The sequence below is a fragment of the Ruditapes philippinarum genome, unplaced genomic scaffold (assembly GCF_026571515.1).
Source record: "Ruditapes philippinarum isolate M1 unplaced genomic scaffold, ASM2657151v2 ctg7901_1_1_1_1, whole genome shotgun sequence".
In the NCBI taxonomy this organism is placed as follows: Eukaryota; Metazoa; Mollusca; class Bivalvia; order Venerida; family Veneridae; genus Ruditapes; species Ruditapes philippinarum.
The window spans coordinates 21,872-44,098 of NW_026867108.1; the positions used below are offsets into that span (position 1 = coordinate 21,872).

Sequence of the window (22,227 nt, forward strand, 5' to 3'; positions counted from 1 at the left end):
ATATTCATGTTATCAATTACATAGCGTTTTCCATCTTGAAACAGTAATACTAAGGTAAGTTCTTACTTTGTTAATTATAATGATTTTAAAACACTGAACAAAAACTTACTTGATTAAGAATAGTTAAAAGAAAATACATGTAATTGCAACAGATTCTATAATGTGCATATTTCACTTCATGAAATGACCCTGTCTTTTTATCATAAGATTCCTTTGCCAAGTACCCATCATTTCTTCTATTAATAAAACTATGTACTCAATATTTTTAATAGATTTAGAATATTTATCCCACTTCTGTTCAAATTTGACATTCTTTTATTTCCATTTTTTATTTGCAATTCAATATTTGTTCAAGAACTGTTTTATTCCGTTTTTTTTTTTTAATTCAAAACATGATATTTTTCAAACCACTCAATACATAAACATTGGCAATTATCAAATCTTATCATTCTCATTAGCACCCTAAACATTTTTAATAATTTCAACTGACGGAAATATAGATTTTGAATATTCTGTAACAATGAAAGAAGGTAAAGATTTGGCAAAGTCTATTCCCTCCCCGTAATTCATAAATTTGCCATAACCTAAGAACTTAATACTAGGTTTTATCTGCAAAACAACTCTTGCTTTTAACATTTCTTAACTAATCTAATAAATTGTAGAAATAACTTGCTGCTAATTTCTACATCTGAAATTCAAAGTCAATTCTGTTACCACTAGGAACTACAAGACTCTGTTGTTATTGAACCATCCTGTTCTGATGTCTGTAGCTCAGATTCAAGAGTATCATCTTTCACATTAACATAACAGAATTCTACTTTTTACATTATGAGTATGCTTGGTACTTAATAATTTGTATAATGATTTATTTGTCAGAGTAACTCCATCAAGGTTCAACTGTAAACCATCAGTACATGGAAGTTCAAGGAAATTTTCACAAAGATCCATTGATGCCAATGTGATTTTTTGTACATGACAGAGCTTTGGTAGAGTGGAACACAGAGTAATACATGCAACAGAATCTAGATTTTTTTCGCATGACAGTTCCTTCAGTTTTGACTCTTCAGATAGACAATTGAGTACTGCTGTGACTGTAGTACCAGGTAACCATGCCATAAAACATGCATAAAGAGAATTCAAAGAACCTGTAATGTTGATTCTTTCAACATTTTCCTGAGATGCAGGTATATTAACTTTTTTCTTCTTTATGTTTTCATTTTCTAATGTTAGCTGCTGTAAGTGCTCATTTAAGTGTAGCTGTGATAAAGGTACATGTTTTAGTGTTAGCTGCTGTAAGTGTTCATTCAGCTGTAGCTGTGATAAAGGTACATTTTCTAATGTTAGCTGCTGTAAGTGCTCATTTAAGTGTAGCTGTGATAAAGGTACATTTTCCAGGGTAAGGTGCTGTAAGTGTTCATTCAGCTGTAGCTGTGATAAAGGTACATTTTCTAATGTTAGCTGCTGTAAGTGCTCATTTAAGTGTAGCTGTGATAAAGGTACATGTTTTAGTGTTAGCTGCTGTAAGTGTTCATTCAGCTGTAGCAGTGATAAAGGTACATTTTTCAGAGTAAGGTGCCGCAAGTGTTCATTTAAGTGTAGCTGTGATAAAGGTACATTTTTCAGGGTAAGGTGCCGCAAGTGTTCATTTAAGTGTAGCTTTGATAAAGGTACATTTTTCAAGGTAAGGTGCCGCAAGTGTTCATTTAAGTGTAGCTGTGATAAAGGTACATTTTTTAGTGTTAGCTGCTGTAAGTGTTCATTCAGCTGTAGCTGTGATAAAGGTACATTTTCTAATGTTAGCTGCTGTAAGTGCTCATTTAAGTGTAGCTGTGATAAAGGTACATTTTCCAGGGTAAGGTGCTGTAAGTGTACATTCAGCTGTAGCTGTGATAAAGGTACATTTTCTAATGTTAGCTGCTGTAAGTGCTCATTTAAGTGTAGCTCTGATAAAGGTACATGTTTTAGTGTTAGCTGCTGTAAGTGTTCATTCAGCTGTAGCTGTGATAAAGGTACATTTTCTAATGTTAGCTGCTGTAAGTGCTCATTTAAGTGTAGCTGTGATAAAGGTACATTTTCCAGTGTAAGCTGCAGTAAGTGTTCATTAAGTTGTAGCAGCAATAATGGTACACTTTTTGGAGGAAAATACTTATATCTATTCATTCCAAATAATGAAGGCTTCTTATTTGTACTGAATTTCAAGAACATTTGCCTCAAACTTATTTGCTTCTTGACAAACAATAGGAATTTCTCTAACAAATCATCTGTTTCAGGTAAATCAGATGAAACATACAATGTTTGAAGACGTTCTGTATTTAACTCAGAAATATGTCTAACTATATCAGACGAGAATGTATCAGGAGAGTATGTCCATTTATCAAACTGACTTAAACCAACATTTAAGCTACAAAGACTTGACATGTTTTGTATTTCAAAATCTCTCCATAAATTTTTAGCTCTTTCATTGTGCCAAAGATTTACAGATTTCATGTTCAAAGATTTCATGTTCAAAGCATTCTGTTGAACAAGGAATTTCAATGCATCATAGTATTCATCATCTTTAATTGACTGATCAATGATGACATCTTCTAGATATAGATGAAATTTTTCATTTCCATTGTTTCTACCCTCTATAGCACAGTTTACTTTCATATTCTGAATTGCCCTAATTTTAAAATCCACAAGAAATGAAAACCTGCATCTATACTCTTGTATTGTTTTATCTTCATTTATTGTACCCTGTAATGACTGAAATACCCTACCTGATATTCTTGGATTGACTCCGCTCAGGAACATGAAAACAGTTTCCATCTCTAGAATTGTCTCAACATTATTACATTTTTTAACTATCATACTCTTAAGATTTGTGCCATACTCTTCCTGAATATACAATGCAGCGAAGTATTCTTGCACAGTTTTATGTTGAAATGAATAAGTATATTTCTTTCTTCTTGATTTTACATAAACTGGTTGTTTTGACAGCAAACCTGTCTTTAAACAGGTGTCTACTATTTCACAAGCTAGAATATTGCTGTCCTCAACTGTGAGGTATTTTTCAGTAACTTCTTCATCAAACACAAGTGATGATAACTTGTCATCAAAAAATAACATATTAAATGCCAATTTTCCCAGTCTTATCATCAGATCATAGTATTTCTCACAAAGTAATGATTTGAAGTAACTTATTTGTGAAGATATTGTGTATTTTAATTTACTAAGATCAACTTTATCCTCAGCTCTGCTAAATAAAGCATCTACCACATCACTGTAAATCTCAAACTGGGATTTTCCAATACTTTTTTCCATATTCCATAAATACAATAACTGTGCTAAAATGACTGGTGTCCCATAAAAATGGGAAACCTTTTTATCTTTTAGTACTTTAATAAATCTTTTACAGGCTTTGGAGATGTCTGAAAAATCTTTTCTCAAATGTTGTCTTTTCTTAAACATGGTCATTATGCTTAAAATGAGCTTATCCTTGCAAAAGTTCTGGACATTTTCAATACATACATGCTGATCAATTTGTTTTGAATTGAGGGCAATTGAGCAATATTTCCATGGCCTTGAGGTTGTAATGTATGTACAACTCGGTCGGATTGACCTTTTAGGTATACCAGATACATTCCATTCATCAAGACCATCTAAAACAATCAGACATCTTTCTTCACACATCACTCTCTCCATCATAGAAATTGTATAGCTGTTTTGTCTACCTAAAGCAGGGAATATAGTATTTCTTATCATAGAATCTACACTCATATTCTTGTCATTTATTTCCCTTAGAAAAATAACAAAAACAAAATCAAATTTTTCTAATTCATTTACCTCTTCCTCGTCAAAATAGTGGTCATCTTCTTTAACAGGGTCGCGTGCCTGACACCAGTTTAATGAAAGCCACTTCACAAAGGATGTTTTACCAAGTCCAGGTTCTGCTGTCAAATATATATCACTGCACTCTTTTGATTGTTTGTAAAATATCTCTTGTAGCGAATTCACAGGTTTTCCATCTGGTGTTTCCTCCTGTTCCTGAAACATCTTAACATAATTAGGAGTACCTTCTTCTTGTGTTTCCTTCTTGTCTGTAGATTGTTTAGCCACTTTTTTCAATGTGTCTGTTTCCTTTGAATACAAAGGATAAGGCGGAATATAGACATCTTTTAAAGAAGCATCAACTTCATCTAAACCAGGACAGATGTTTATTGTACTGCAAGTTTCTCTGTAGAATGCAATGAGATCAGACTGCAAATCTGGAAATCAATATATGAAAATAATTAGAACTGAAGTAGCTTGTTTTAAATTTTGTAATAGCATGACCCAATTCTTTGTTACACAGAAATATATTATCATGTGGTTAGAAAGGATTATACATAAGTTGTCATTTCAAACAGAGTAATTTACAACATTTTATAGCTGTGCTACATTGTAGTATCAATGTAAGATATTTTTCACTGTCATTTCCCTATACAAGAAGAATCCAAGTGACCCGGGACAGGTAATTTTTAAAACCAGGGGTGTGATTAACAATTTGTTTAAGAGGCCCACTAGGTAATTTCAAATTTAAATATCTAAGCTGTAGGCATTTTAGTTCACTTGTAACGTGTTTTCCTATATAAGTCCATACCAGGGCTGGGCCAACATCTACCCAAAGGAGCGTGTTTTAGCATTACTTTTGTAGAGGACATCTAGGTGATGCTATATGTATATGTAGCAGAGGTTTTTTTAAGACATGGTTAATAGATACTGTGAAAGTAGAGAAAACCAGATGCTGAGAATAACGGAACTCTCTTAATACCAAACAATTAAATTAGTCCAAGATTTTCCCTTCATTAAACTATTGCTTTAAACATCGACAATACCGGAATCTGTAAAAACCGAAAATAAGACGGTTGATAGGGGACTATGAAGTCATTTATATAAATAATTACCCTGACTGGACAGCGAAGGTGTGAATAAACTTGTCCCTTGTCAAGTGGTTGTGTCTAAAATGCTAACTGCATGAGTGGTAATGGATCAAATGATTGTCTGATTTGTTTATTATGTCTCTTTTCACAGTTTGATAAATATTGTATAGCATAGATGTTACCGTTTTTTATATTAATGTCAAAAATGCACAAGGAATTGTTAGGGTAAAATCAGTATAAAATAATAAAATAGAGAATTTTTATACTGCGTTGCTTTAATGTATATTATATATAAAAAAAACACAGATAACACAGGAAAGACATTTATCGGCGCCAAGTTCTATTTCATCCCCCCCCCCCAAAAAAAAGAAAAGAATTTGACCAGAGCTGTCTACAAGTGACAAAGATAAACTAATAAAAGACATGTGTAATATTGTAAATATACAGGTTTTTGTTTTAAGAAATAAAATAACATGTGATCTTTGACGTGTTCATTTTTAAAGTTTGTTTGTTAAATCATTACCCAAATGTAAACAATATGCGGATATAATCATACTTTATCATTATGAGGTTACTGCTGTACGTTTTAAATCCAAAACTTTTATTTTATTTAGACACAATAATGTGACAAAAATAAATAAAACATGTTATTTTGTATTTCATCATTTCTTCATTTAGCAACATAAATATGATCTTAAAATGCAAATGTACAGGCATCCTGGTAGGTCATTGGTTGGTACATATGATCCTGAAGGGGACATTTAGAAAACTGGACTGCTGAGAAAACCGGATGAAACCCTCGGTCCGAAAGCTGTCAGTTTTTTTCTCAACTAATACTGTGTATGGAAACAAACTGACCCCAGGGAGGAGCCATTATAACTCTGAAGGACAAGATTTATATAACTTTTGTAGAGGCCACATGGCAAGGCAACATGAAATATCATGGCTACATGTTTAGCAAAGTATATTAACAAAAGGAGCCTTGTGTTTGTAATTTTAGAGAAGGTTTTTAGGACATAATTTAACTTTGTAATTTTATGTTAACAAAATGAATCAAAGGGACATGATTATAAACTTTTCAACAAAAAATCTGGAAACAAAGTGATCCCTCGGAAGTATTAATCACAACAAAATAACATGAAAATTGCAGACTCGATTTTGATTGAGTCTGTACATGAGGGATAATGAATTAGTGCAACATCCCTCACGCCCCCTATCACCGGCTTGAGCGGTACTCAATTCTCAACACTTAATAGTGCTGGCATCAATGATCCCTAAGGACCAGAAAAATATAACAACATGTCATTTAAGTAATGCTGTATGCCAAATATTTTAGTTCATCGTCTCGTAGTACAGCAAAATGCTTTAAATATGTTTTCTAGGCTCAAAATCATGTTGACCAGGTCTTTATTTTAAGATGTGAAGGTCCTTGGGGTGGGGACATTTTTTATCTCAGGAGTATGATTTTATAAAACATTTGTCGAGATGATGATACATGCCAAAGCTTTTTAAGCTTAAAATATTTTACATTGTAGTTTAATTCATTTGTATTTTTTAATACTTCAGTTTTAAATTTAAATATAAATTTAAGTGTAATAATTTAAGCTCCTGTGACCAGTCACCTACTTGTGCATCAGACTGCAACTATTAAAAAAAGAGGACCAATAAAAGACCATTCTGATGAAGTTTCGTCAAAATCTACCACACGGTTAAGAAAGGTATGCTGTTTAAAGCAGTTGTGGATAATGATGAAAAGCATTGTGCAATCATAAATGCTTGCCTCTTAGAACTTTGTGCTCAGTCATTAACCTTTTAAATCACTTCATCGATTTTGGGAAAAAATCCAAATCTAGTGTTTCTGTTTTACACTAAAAGTACTCTAGAGCTTTCATACACCCACCTGCCTCCTTTACTAGGTCAAAACTTAATGATCTGCAGCAAAATTTAAACTCAACCAATAGTTCATGTTACATGTTTTATCAAAATAAGAGAACAATCTATTGACTCAATGGAGAGTTATCATCCAGAGACCATAAAGTTGACAGGCCAGTCAGGGCCGGCAAAATCAATTGTCTGTATTACCCAGGTTGTCCCACAGCCTGTACGGACAAGTAAAGATTTTCAAACAATCATACAGACAAGTTAAACAATGCTTCACATAAAAACGGACAAGTAAGTCAAAATCAGATTTTGCCGGCCCTGCAGCCAACCGACCAGCTTACTCTTTATGCCTCCACCCCTCCCCCTTATTACTTTATTAGAGTAAAATATGAATACAGCTGATTACAAGACTTTCAAAAATTGTCTCAAATATGTAAAAGAGATGACTTGTCTTAACGCCAAGTACAAAATTAATTTGTTTTTGACATGCAAAATGGATACAGAAAATGAAGCCAGAAGGTACATGTAGATAGAATGCAGTATCATGTTGATTTCTGACTTGAAAAAATGAGTCTAAATTGACCAGATCCGATTATGAATTACATTGGGATCACACTGGAATTTAATTGGTTATATTTTTACCTTTGTATGGTGTGAAACAAATGTTTATACTCACAATTCTTTGCTGTTATATATTCTTCTTCTTCTTTCTCTTTATTTGCTGCTGAAACTTTTTTCAACTCTTCATTAGCTGCTTGTTTGACTTGGTCAACGGCAGCCTCAGATTCCTTTAAAATCTTGCACGTACCTTCATGTATCAAACTTACACCTTGCTCAGTTTCAGTTTTCAGTTTTTTCACTCCTTTATCAGTTGCCTTTTTTATTCTTTTGAGAGAAACTTTTGTTTGCTTCTCAAGTTCATCAATAGCAGATTTTAAAACCTTATCAATTTCAGCTAGTGTAATTTTTTCTTTATTTTTCAATGTTTCTAAAGATTTTTGAGTTGTTTCTATAAGCTCCAGTTTTCTTTTTTCTGCTTCTTTTTTAAATTCATCACCTTGTGTCTTAATGTTATCATGTGCTACCTTTGCAACATCATCAAGCACTTTCCGCACATCATCTTTACCAATGAGCAATGTATCATTCTGTAACTAAAATGAAAAATTAAGAATATATTATTATTCTTATTTGGCAATTGAAATTCACCCACAGGTAGCCTATATCATAATCTAGCATTTTAAGACAAAGTTTCATTTCACTTAAGTTTATGTTTTTTAAAAGAATGTTCTGTATATGAAAGTGATTGTCTCCTTCAAACATTTTCAAAGTAAATTAACATTCATAAGTTGCTATAATCAAAGAAAAAATATATCTATCATGACTAAATTTTAAAAACTATTTAATATTAAGCATATGAATCATTACAGTAGCTTTTCTAAAGGTTAAATATGTTATTTTTAGATAATTTGTTTCATAATATTGTCAAATCAAAGGAAATAAGGTGGAAAATGAAATTTCACAAAGATAAAATGTATAAACATAAGCAAACTCCTCGAAACATATCATATACAAGTCCGCTCTCTATATTCAAATGACAGTTTCCCAATCTTCTGTTTTTACTGAAAACACTAAAGCTTGAAAAATACATCTCGGGACACTGTTTTGAATAATGCTTAACAGTGATGCATGTGAATGATGCACTTTTTTAAAGATAAAACTAGTTAAATTACTGAAACACTTAGTTGAAACAACACAAAATTATTCACTCAACAGAAAATATAAGACGATAATTCCTCTCCATACTTAAGTCAGGTGTTTTAACTGACATGTTTTATTGCACATGCCAGTTTATAAAGAAACATTATTATTTTGCAAGTGAGAAATATTATAAATCAGATTATCCTTATATAAATCAACCTTCAATCAGAAAGTGCATGTACACGTATTTCATCATACACAAAACGAAACATAAACTTTGTACTGATTATGTAGTGACTTCTAACTTGTTCTTATCTATGTTACTGAAAACAAAAGTAAGTTTTACAAACCTCAGATAATCTTTTCCGTGCTAACATTGCATTATTATCAGAAATCAAGTGTCCAGTATCTGACAGAAGGTTATCAAGGTCAATGAAATATTGCTTCAAATCATTATCCACCACTTCCAGAATAGGGGCGTGTCGAACAGCTTTACCAATCTCTCTACCCTGTGAATATAGAATCAAGACATACAGGTCCTATATTAGGGGCGTAGTGCAAGTTACCGTCCAGGCATCCACGTCCCCTAGCACTGGCTTAAGAAGAATTAAACATTTAACATAAACTGGTAACATTTTTAGTTTTGAAAAATTGCAGATATGTTTATATGGTGGTCATCATGAAATCTTCAATGTGATTCCATGAATAACAGCATATGGTCCCAAAGTAAAAAAAATGCAAGACAACAATGGGTGTTACTGAATAAAATGGAATTTTGAAAGGGGAACAGAGGTTACAAAGTCTGCTTATCATAGATAAGCTGAGACAAAGTTATCAGAAGCAGGCAACATATTCTAAGGATGATTCAACAGTATCCAAGTGAGGAATACGAGAACCACCTGACTAGAAAAACTCCAAATTGTAAAGAACTAAAAGAACCAAAAAACATGCACTCACAACAATAATGTTGTGCTGAACGATCTTCAAATGTTCTCTTTTCTTTTAATTGACCAACCACCCTCACACTGGACCACAGTGATTATCTTTCACTATACATGTTTTATCAAAATCATTAATTGCTCTGGATAGTTTATGAAACACCAGTAATGGTCGCATAAGGAAATAGTAAAACTTGAGCAGTCTCAGTAAAATTTAGTCATCCCTTGTTCTGCAATTATCTTCATAATTAAATCAGTGCTTTAATTTTAATTGAAAATGACACATGACAGTCAGGTTTAAACGTAAAGGTCATAATTTATTCAATTAGCATGTTGTGTCAGTGATGCTTTGTCCAAGTATGAATGATTTATTTGTCCATGAAAAAATGAAGAATAGCATTTTAAGCTAAATTCAAATACTTCAGAGTTTGATTGTCCTGCTCATTTTATGTATCAAGGTCATACTTAAACTATTTAACACATGAGATTATGTTGTCTAAATATATATCAAGTCTGTACATTACTTTCAAAGTAATATAACCATTTTTGCAAATTTGAATAATTTAACTTTAACAATCAGTATGTCATTTTTCGGGAAAATGTCAACCAGCCTACATCATATGTTATGATTTTCCTAATAGCTCACTTTTCATTTTATGCAAGGTGATTTAAATGACAGAAGAAGAAAAAGAAAACAAGTAAAATTTGCCTTACCTTGTCAAAAATGTTTCCATTCTTACTAAGATCATCTGTAACTTTTGTCTGAAAACATTTGCAGTTTATGATGACACTGTTAACTCCATTAAAATCTGTTTCTGATGCAGACACAACATCTTTATACCCATCTGGGGGCATGAAGCACTTAGCGACCTCCCAGGATTTACTGCACCACTGAGTAGCATCAGTGTTTTTGTAGGATGGGCCATTGTATCTATGGGCATTCTGAATTTCAGTTTTGAAATTGTGACAGATCTTGTTGGGACAACCAGCAAGAAGAAAAGTAGTTGCAGAATCTTTATGATAACTGCATTGTCTTTGCTTAATGTTACAAATTTTGTTTGTAGGACACTTGACTACATTTTCTGTGCAACAATTTGTACAAATTGTTCCAGATGGAAGACCCTGGTTGTTACATATATCTGTTAAACATTTCTGCTGGAACTGTTCAATTTCATCTGCAGCAAAAGGTTCAATACCTTCTTTTGTTATCAAGACTGCTAAACTAGCCTTTACCCAGTTATTGTATCTCGAGTTAGACAGTTTTTTTGACAAAGACACTGAAGCCATACCTATGAATTGTTTATTTCCTCAGTGAATTTAATCCATATCACAAATAATAGTATTATAATGTAACCATAATTCTTGTAGTAGTCATAAATAAAAAACAGTGTTAACTGTTAAGGATAAAGGCACTGGGAATTCTCTCCTTAAGGTTTAAGACACATAAAATAATATCCACCACATCTTCTTAACAGTCATACATCACAATTTGATTCGTAATATTCTTCCATTGTAAACTGGTCACCTAAAATTAGAAATGAATGATATTTCTATCTGATTTAAGAAAACAAAATTATGAAATAAAGTTATTTACAAACAAGTAAATGTCCATTTAATACCATGGATTGAAACATTTAACTTAAAAATGTTGTTTAAAGAGCAATAATAGTTTTTAACTAGTCAAGAAAAGGTCATACATTTGATATTTTTCAATGCAAAGGAAGGTGTTAGGTCATAATCATTCAGGATCTTCCAAGGATTACAAATTGAAGCGTAACAGTACATGCAAACCTTCTCAAATTTAGTGCTATTTAATTTCAGAAAATAAGTTTCAATAAGGTTTTCCAATTTACCAGTCTACAGTGACATATTTTTACAGCCTTGCGAACAGGCTGTTTCCTTGAACCAAATATTGCGATATTTTCCCCTAAAATGGAATCCTGTTTTCCCCTAACACAGAAAAAGTTCTGTAACTGCAGTAAAACTGGTTACTGAAATTTCGAAATTTTAAATGGAAATTTAATTTAAATATATTGCTATGGTTTGCAGTTTTCAGCTTTTCCCCTCTTTTGATTTACTGTGCTATATTTTCCCATTCAGCAAGGAGTGTTTGTAAAAACATTTTTCTCAAAATGTAGATATTGTTAATCATTTATTTAATCATGAAAGAAATTGTGAAGGAGAATCGCTCATCTATATATAGAAACTCTCCATGGCAAGTAACAAGTAATATTGTGTAAACTTTAAACAAAAGCAAATATAAAATCTGCAGTGTTTATTCTATGATTTGAAAAACAGGGGGGGATTTTTATCGAAAAGTGAGAATCTATTACATTTGTTGATTTTTTCTTCTTTCTCTATGTAAAATTTTCCCCCTGCCTTTGAAAAAATAGGGGGGAATTCTCAAAAATAGGAGTGAATCCCCCCATCCCCCCTCCTAGAATAGACACTGAATCTGAAAATTTTACTGATATCACATAGTTCATATAAATTTGTATCTGAAATAGTGCATGTGTAATAACATTAGTTTTTACTTATAATATATATATATATAAAGAAAATCAATGACCCCCTGGCTTGGGGCCAACTTTGACCCCAAGGCTTTTATTTGAACAAACTTGGTAGACACTCGCTAGAAATTGTTTCATGCTAAATATCTAATCTCTAGCTCTTTGGGATTTTTAAGTTTTTACTTTAGACATACAAGGTAAATCAATGACATCCACCCCCCCCCCCCACCTTGAACTGGGACAAGTTTAACTTCAGGGCTTTTATTTGAACAAACTTAGTATACACCCATTAGAAGATGTTTTATGCTAAATATCTAAGTTCTAGCTTTAAGAGTTTTTTTTAAAAGAAGATTTTATAAGTTTTAACATGTACATGTATACAAATCCTGACCCGGATATTCACGCTGTTACCCAGCTTTGCTCAATCTTAACTATAGCGAAACCGGTACGCATCAGGTATATCCGGGTCACGATTTGTACACATGTAATGTAGGGAAATTTAAAAAGTAAGTGCAAATAACTTCTAAAAATGCATCGGTAAGCGATTGTATTATAGCTGCCTTTTCTGTTTCAACTGTTTGCATGCACTGCATGATATTATAGTTTGTTATTGAGAATAAGATTGATTTATGTTCAAAATTGTCTTCTTTCGGCTCGGTCAAGTGATGTCCGACCTAGACAAAAAGTGCATTTTCGCTTTAAAATTCTATCTTTTGTCATACCAACTGGTCTAATATTATACATTTTTCGAAAGAAAAAATATTTCTGCGTAGATTGAAAATTGGTTGACAATTAACAAAGATCTGGAAGGTAAAATAAGGCCTGGTGGTAGTTCCACTGGCGAACCTTTCTACCTTCAACATCCACCAGGTAGACATCGATGTCGAGGGGGTGAAGACAGTACACCTTTACTACATTTAGAGCATATATACGGATGAAATTTTTAAAAAAAACAACTTTCCTTTGTTGTGTTATTGAAAGTAAGATATTTTAAAAACGATTTGAGTGAAAAAAAATTATTTACATAAATAATTGGGCGTAGTCATGTACATGTATGCTTTTTTTACCAAGAGTCATGGGCAATTCTAAAAGTAGAAAAGTTACGTGTGATGACGTCACAGGAACACACATGGAAATTACACAGAAATGTTACAATTTGTTTATTCTGCACTGTCATGATCTTTAATGCATCTCCTAAGACTTATTTCAGATTATCTAACTCATTTTATGAAGGTACCATTTTGCATTCACATGCATTTTGCTTTTCTAAGACTATGTCAACAAAATTGCAAGAAAATATTTGCCAAATCTCACTGAGCTATTTCAAGTTACCTTACGAATTTATTAACTATCATAATATGACTAGTGCCTCCTATTTTAAGCAACTTAGAGTAAGATTTGATAAATTTATTTGGAACATAAAAATCCTAAATAAGATCTATAAAAGTTTGTAATCAAACTTAAATTAAGCATAAGGGCAACTTTCATTCTGCCTTCAAAATTTGTTATACATCAACAAAATTGTAGCAGCAACTGCAAATGATAATTTAGTTAAGCAATGTGGTTTCAAATGTATCCGATTCCCCTTAATTTTTGCTTTTAAACAAACGTACTTAATTGCAAAAAGACGGAGATACAACAAATGATTAATCATTTCAAAATTTCATTCAAGTTTAATAATGGATCGATAATTGATAGGATGACGCAGGTGATCCAGTGTTAGTTAATATTTCCCTTGACCCGTGAAGGATGACGCAGGTGATCCAGTGTTAGTTAATATTTCCCTTGACCCGTGAAGGACAGAAGATACCGAATATGACTTATAAGTTATAGTTCATAAAGTTTTTTTCTTCATATGATATTTTATAATAATAAAATGAAATTAAGTGCCAAAAATGGTTAAATTTGATACATAAATAAAAATGTTACATGTTATATTCGTTGTATGTTCTAAATAAAAGTCATATTCGTAGCGGAAAGAAGATACCGAATATGACTTTTAAGTTACATATATTATATTGCATGCTCTGTATAAAATCATATCCGTGGCGGATTGAAGATACGGAATATGACTTTATTTTTTTATTTATTTTTTGGTATTTTTTGTCACATAATTTGTAAAGTTAAAATAATAATACATGCAAAAAATCGTTAAATTATGCCCATAAATGAAAAAGTTACAAGTTATATTCGTTGCATGTTCTAAAAGTCATATCCTTGGCGGAACTTATATACGTTGCATATTCTAATGAAAAGTCATATCCGTGGCGGATTGAAGATACCAAATTATGCAAATATGACTTATATTTTATAAAGTTTCTGATTGTTTTTCTTGATACAACTTCCATGTGTCCTAGTAACGGTGCCAGTCCGTTTTCATGTGAAAAACTATACATATTTTCAACTTAATGTAATGTTATGTGTTTTGTTTTACATATGAATCTGTTTAATTTGCCACGAGTTATTGTTTTACAATCACCATAATATGACTGAACATTGATATTTACTTGCTTCTATGCATAATATATTTATTAAGTACGAATTAATTTGGTGACGAATACAAAAAAGTGTTTGAGTTTTCATGAATACCAACCTTGTTCCAAAATATTTCACAAATGTTGCTGTGTCAAGGAGTAGCTATAAAATTTAGGAGTTAATATTATAACAATCAGAGATTATTTGATCATGGTATGGATTAAAATATCATACAAAAATAATTTTACTTTCGTTTTCAATCCAATTTTTTCCAAAAACCAAGTAGACTGGTCCCCTGCGCTCTGGGAACCAGATTGAAAACCAAATACTGCAAAGATTGACAAAGACCGACAAAGACCAATAAATACTACAAAGACCGCTCAAACTCTTGAAATTTAACAAACAGGGAGATGAATTTCAATATCTCTTTTATTGTTCACTTTTTGTTAATAGTAGACGTAACTTTATTAAACCATATAATTATAGGTATCCTAATGGCAATACTAATGCATTGAAATTTGAAGATCTTATGAATAGTAAAAACAAGTCACATTTAAAAAACCTTATTTTGTAAAGAAATAATTACAACATACAAATAATATATAAGTATAATGTTGTATCATTAGTCTCCTAGAAATTTTGTTATTGAAGCATAAATTCCGGTTATTATTGATAATGTAGTCATATCTTTATTTTATTTTAAGGGTACAATATAATTGTCTCTCATTCTCCTGTTTTTATGTATATTTTATGTATATTGTTCTGTGTTCCGGTTGTTACATGTTCACAATTTTGTATTTTATGCCATATATTCTTATGAACCATGACCAGTATTGAATAAATCTAAAATCTCAAATGTCACCAGACCAAACAAAATTAAAAAAAAAATGGTTCAGTTCTGAAAAGATTCTACACGTAATACATTCAGCTTAAACTATTCTACAGTTTTTGAGATGTCCCCTGACAGGTAATAAAAATATATCAATGTAGCAAAACTAGAATCAATTTGTAATTACCTCCCTTAATAAACATGAAATGTAATATCTTTACAAATAATGCTTTTTGGAACTTACAATATATTCTTCATTTGAGCATCATATTTATGATATAAAACCCATAAACAAATTGAGTTACAGGATCTTTAAATGGAATTAAATCGACGTCACGTAGACACGTCACGTGTCTATCTAGACACATGGTACTAAACTGTGAACAATTTAGGTAATGTTACCCTCTTGACAGGCCTCGGATATGCGTGTCAACATAATCAGAAACAGTTCGTTAGCTAGGAGAAGACAAGACTCTAATTGTACAGTGTCGAATTTTCAAATATCTTACTTTAATTTTATGAAATCTTTACATCATTTTCATACAAATTTTTAATTGACGACGATTATTCGTACTATAATCGTCATCGTACATTATTGAACATTTCTATTTGTTTTCTTTATCACATACTTTAATTTAGATTTTAATTTACAATATCAGAAGTATTTTTTATATTTTATATTATTATATTAATTTTATTTAATAGTGGTTACATTTTTCTTTATCTTATTATTTGTTCATTTTCTTCCAGATCCAGAAAATGCTAGTCTTTGTAACGCACTACTAGTTAATACTTTATTCTACTGAAAGTGAAAAATAAGCATTTATCTTATGTAGATTAGTAAATTCTTATATTTCCTAGAAATGTGCGAGGTAGCAAAGGGATTTTAGTCCACTTTCAGACATGGTTTTATATTGTTGGCATAGACATCCACAATTACTTTTCAAGAGTCTGTTTAAGGATTAACTGATTATATTTATAGTGTTGATCATGTTGGGTAGTTGCATGTCATTTAAGTAGGTTATTGTCCTTTATATCATGCATTCTAATCATGTTGATAGTCTTATGTAACAAGATTCTTTTATACCACACATTTGTTCAAACATTTTGACAAGACTATAAATATGTTGATAGTTTCATATATAAACGTATGTTACTTGCTTTGACTTTCCCTACTGTCATTTGCAACTATAAACTAAATTTTTAACATTATATACTTTGTAATATACTAACTGATAGATTCAAGCCTACAATCAGCCCGTTGCCTTGTTTTTTCTTTTAGTATCAATCAATCAGGTGCCCTAATAATTACAATTACACGGTTGTCCTAACAATACGTACTACAAATTGAATACTTGACAAAACATTAAATTAAACCACTAAATTATCGCTGAATGATTTTTTCTATAACTGATCATGAAATTCCTGGAAAATCAAAGACAAAAAAGACTGTTTTGCAATTTAATGCTAGTGCTTACTACTTCTTCACTGACATGAGAAATTGTGAGAAATCAAAAAAACTTCAAACCATTTATTATTGCACATTTGTACTTGGTTTCTATTTACACAATCATGCTTTTCTTTTATTGCTTATGATCAGTCATTAATCACCTTAAGATGACTTGAATTATGCTGAATACAAATCAGTAAAAAAATCATTTTCTCAAGTAGCACTGTGTTACTAATGAAATATAAAATTCATTAAATTGAAAAGTTACTAATAGCAACATTAAACGATTTTTCATGGATCCGAATATTTACGAAACGAACACTATATATCACTTAGCTATTACACACTTCGCAAATAAAATTGAGTAAGGGTGCAGCTCGAAGTAAATTTCGATTATAAATAAATGCTTTATATGCGCGGAATTTGTTACTTTTAGTGGTAAAGAACTGTTTTTTCTCTCAGTCAAAATATAAAGAAACAAGAACCGGTTGAACCGTGTGATGCTCCCCGAGAATGTTTTGGACACAGGAAAGTATAAAAAAAATGAACAAAGGGCAAAAACTCCAAAATAAGGCAAGGCAGAGTTATGTTGTTTGGCACTGCATTTCTATTTAATGAGATCTATATATCTATAAAGTTTTGTGATGATATCTCTTATAGTTTTAGAGTTACGTCCCGGGTAAAATTCAAAGTATTAATATGTACAAAGGACAAAAACTCCAAAATTAGACAAGGCTGTGTTTAGGTTCTTTAGAATTACAGTTCTATCCGATAAGATATATCTACCTACAAAGTTTCATGTTGATATCTCTAATAGTTTTAAAGTTATGTCCCGGACAAAAGTCAAAAAGTAAAAATAAACAAAGGGCAATAACTTCAAAATATGGCAAGGCAGAGTTATGGTTCTTTAGCACTGCACTTTTTCCCAATGAGATCTATCTACCTACAAAGTTTCATGTTGATATCTCTTATAATTTTAGAGTTATGTCCGGGACAAAGTTCAAAGTGTCAAAATGAACAAAGGGCAATAACTCCAAAATTAAGCAAGACAGCGTTATGGTTCTTTAACAATACACTTTTACCAATGAGATCTATCTACCTACAAAGTATCATAGTGGTATCACATAAACTTTAAGGTGTAAAAATAAGCAAAGGGCAATAATTTTAAAATTAGGCACGGCAGAGTTATGGTTCTCGTGCACTGCACACCTACTCAATGAGATCTATCTACCTACAAAGTTTCATATTGATACCTCTTGTTGTTTCAAAGTTATGTCCCGGAGAAGAAAAGCGGACGTACGGACGGACAGACGGACATCCACCTGTCCGTCCGTCACACTTTCGTGTCCGGTCCATAACTTTGTCATTTATTAAAGGAATTTGAAATAACTTAACACAAATATTTGTTAAAAAAAGACGAGGTGTCATGCGCAACAACCAGACCCGTACCTCCAGGGTCAAGGTCGCACTTGCTCATTCAAGGTCAACATTTTCTATTTGAGGGTATATGTCGTGTCCGGTACATAACTTTCTTATCCTTGAAAGGATTGTGTAAATACTTGCCACAATTGTTTGCAATAACAAGACGATGTGTCATGCCCAAAAACCGGTCACCTACCTCTAAGGTCAAGGTCACACTTGGAGGTCAAAGATTAACATAGTCTGTTACAGGGTATATTTTGTGTCCGTTCAATAACTTTTTCAAAACTCAAAGCATTTTAAAAATACTTGACACAAATAGTCACTATAATACGACAATGTGTAATGCGCAACACCTGCATCCCTACCTCCAAGGTCAAGGTCCCACTTAGAAGTCAAAAATTAACATAGTCTTTTATAGGGTATATTTTGTGTCCGATCTAGAACTTCTTCATAGTTCAAGGGATTTTGAAATAACTTTGCACAAATAGTCAATATAATAAGATGATATGCCAAGTACAACACTTGCAGCCCTACCTCCAAGGTCAAGGTCACACTTAGAGGTCAAAGCTTAACATAATATATTTTTAAATTTTGTGTTTCATTTTGTTTCTTTAATAAATTTATTGTTGCATTTGCAGATGTTGCATTGATCATAATTTTGGACTGAAAGTCTTGAGATCAATATCTCAATCTTTTGAAATAGCACAATTTTATGCTTCATATACAAATTCTCTGTTACAATTTTTTGTTGATTGACTTTCCCTGTGCAGAGTGTGTGATTTTTTTTATTTCTGTATGTTATTGTAGTTGCAAATGTAAGTGTAGTACCAGTTTTAAATTTTTATTTACTTAAAGTATTTTATTATTACAATGTATTTTTGGCCAAGTGCATAACGCTGCCTGCTTTAAATTTTAATTGATACATTTGTTACAAAAGCTGGCTGTTACCAGGTCAAATTTTTTATGCAAATGCCTTAGAAAATTTAAATGATGTAATTGGGACATTGAGACTACCATAGTGAATAGAAAATCACTTGCAAGTGCAATAATTCATGCCACAAAGCCTATTATCCTCAGCTTACAAAAGGCCAATGATTTTACTCTTGATAGTATCATTAACTCCATATATATTGTATAGAGAAGCACATAGTTCTGTCTCCATCAGTTAATGTGAAGGTGAATTTTGCACTCACCATGATGAAGTCATGCTATGGGGCCTCAGTGGCTGAAAGGTTTGCATAAAATCATTTGCCCCTCACAGCTGTGTGCTTAAATCCCATCCTGGGTGTTGGATACTAATGGATTCTACACAGGTGCCTGAAATAATGCTTGAATACACATATATACCAGTAATGCTAAAAAGCTGCCGTATTACCTATACAATTTCCATATGTGGTTTAAAACCTAATGAAGACATGCCTTTGTCAGCAGTAGAGATGAGGCAATGTCTGTGTTAAGTTTGACCAGTATTTTCCGGCCTTAGAAGAACATTTTATATAACTATACATGTATAGTACTAGTATATTATACTTATTTTTTTTATTGTAAAATATAATGTGCTTCCATTTATTGTAAACTGCTCAATATGTTTTGATATCCCTTTACATTGAAAGAGTTCGAAATACAAGACAAAGTCAGTTACACATGCATTAAATACTAATAAAAACATAACCTACGCAAATAATACTGGTCAAATAGCAACTTCCTATAAGAAGCAATCATTATTTTTACTTATGCTGACAGGTATTGTCATAAAAAAGAAGAGGTATAAGCTCTACAATAATCGTCTCTGCAGAGGTTTCACTTTAAAAATTAACTTGGCAAATTATCTATTGATAGGAACAAGTGATTTTTATTATATGCTAAATGGAGATTTAACAATTCTGTTTTAATTTGCCTTGTCAGAACAATATATATAATTGTACATGTACTCGTATAGTACTAGTATATCTATTAATTTTTGTCAAATGTGCTTCCATTGTATTGATAATATAGGTTTATTATAAGGGAAATCATCTATAAGATATGCACATTTATATCATGTGATAATAGTCTGAAGGTGCTGTTTTGTTAAATTGGCATTATTAGTATTCTAATGATGTCAGAAAAACAAATCAGTTCTCAAAGACGACCTCGAGTGAAAATGGAACTTTAAAGAACTTTCTTAATATAAAAAATATGCTAAGGATTCTGTAAAGATCTTTATTACCTTCTTGGTTCTTAAAAAAAAAACTAATTATGATATATTGTGATATTTTGCCTTAATATTATTGTCTGTATTTTTAATGCATTTTAATTCAAGATTTAGGTACATATTTGTAAATATCTGATATTTTATCATATTTAATCAATAAATTATATGCATTCATTTCTTTTTGGAAAAATTGACTTAGAATTTATAGAAAATAAATTTCTAATTACCTCCCTTTATTTACATGAAATGTTAAATTGGGTAATATCTTTATAAATAATGCTTATTGGAACTTACAATATTGACAAATCTTAATTTGGGCATCATATTTATGAAATAAAACCATGAAAAAAATGTGTTACAGGATCTTTAATAAGATAAGTAGTTGTCTCCAGACACAAGATGAAGTAAACACTTCAGTAAATACAGGACATACATCCCCGGTACAATTTGGTTTAGGACCCATCAATATTTTAAACCTTTGAATAGCCATTTTAATAAATATGAATTATATTACCAATTTATAATATTAATGTCATGTAATTAAACCCATTATATAAATCCCCTGTCAATGACTAATGCTATATGGTCAGGTTGTGGTTAACTCTAACACTTAATATGAGTGTTATGAAACAAACCTTGAAGAATTCATGAAATTCTGTTTCTAGATTATGTATTTATGCCCCGCCCCATTTAAAGAAGAGGGGTTACTGTATATTGTTTTGCAAATATCGGTCAGTCAGTCTGTACGTCGGTAGACCACATGGTTTCCGCTGATAATCATAAAAACTATTTATTACTCAGTCTTCATATTTCACATACTGATTGGTCATAACTAGTAGATTAGTACATGTAGATGTCCCCTATTTATTTTTGGGTCATTATTTCAAAGGTCAAGGTCACAGAGGTCTTGAACGTTAAAACTGTTTCCGCTTATTATTTTGAAAACTATTTATTCCAAAGTCTCCATACTTCACATACTGATTGGTCATAACTAGTAGATGTCACCCTAATCAATGTTGCGATCAGAGGTCAAGGGGCCTTGAATGACAGAATGGTTTCCCCTCATTATATTGAAAATTATTGATCACTAAGTCTTCATATTTCACATATTGAACTAGTAGATGACCCCTATTTATTTTGGGGTCATTATTTCATAGGTCAAGGTCACAGAGGCATTGAATGTTAGAATGGTATCTGCTCATCATCTTGAAAGCTATTTATCATTAAGTTTCATATTTCGCATTTTAATTGGTCATATGTAGTAGATGACCCCTATTGATTTTGGGGTCACTATTTCAAGGGACCTTAAAGATTCTGTATGTTTTGTGATTGGTATTGTTACTGTGTGTATACCACACTTGCAAAAATTAGATATGTATATAATTATGCAAATAAAACAATTTTTAAACATCAAAGAATATGTAAAATGTGTACTGCAAATATTTGTGCACATTATATTTAAACAGTAAATTACATGCATTCATTTCTTATTGGAAAATTTGACTAAGAATTTAAAGAAAATAAATTTCTAATTACCTCCCTTTATTTACATGAAATGTTAAATTGGGTAATAACTTTATAAATAATGTTTATTGGAACTTACAATATTGGCAAATCTTAATTTGAGCATCATATTTATGAAATAAAACCATGAAGAAATTGTGTTACAGGATCTTTAAATGTCAGAATCCCCTCATTATCTTGAAAACTGTTTATCACAAAGTCTTCATATTTCACATATTTGTTATACTTGTAGATGTCCCTTATTGATATTGGGATTACTATTACAGAAGTGTTTATATACATCACAAATCTTGAACTGTGTACCTGTAAGGAGCTGGAATAAAATATATGGGCTCCATTCTCACTAGACGTTTCCAACAAAGTAAAACTCAGTATTAAAGTTATAGATGAATAGTATGAAAGACC

General features: G+C 31.5%; 1 protein-coding gene across 1 annotated transcript; it reads right to left on the reverse strand.

Annotated features, from left to right (window-relative positions):
* Nucleotides 1-716: 716 nt before the first annotated feature.
* Nucleotides 717-14,694, reverse strand: LOC132734875 (uncharacterized). Its single transcript, XM_060721734.1, has 6 exons — nucleotides 14,522-14,694; nucleotides 10,133-10,943; nucleotides 8,831-8,989; nucleotides 7,459-7,933; nucleotides 1,011-4,247; nucleotides 717-790 (listed from the first exon to the last, which is right to left on the reverse strand). The coding sequence occupies exons 2-6, from the start codon at nucleotides 10,703-10,705 to the stop codon at nucleotides 717-719; spliced, it is 4,518 nt and encodes a 1,505-aa protein (XP_060577717.1). The 5' UTR covers nucleotides 10,706-10,943; nucleotides 14,522-14,694.
* Between the last annotated feature and the right edge of the window lie 7,533 nt (nucleotides 14,695-22,227).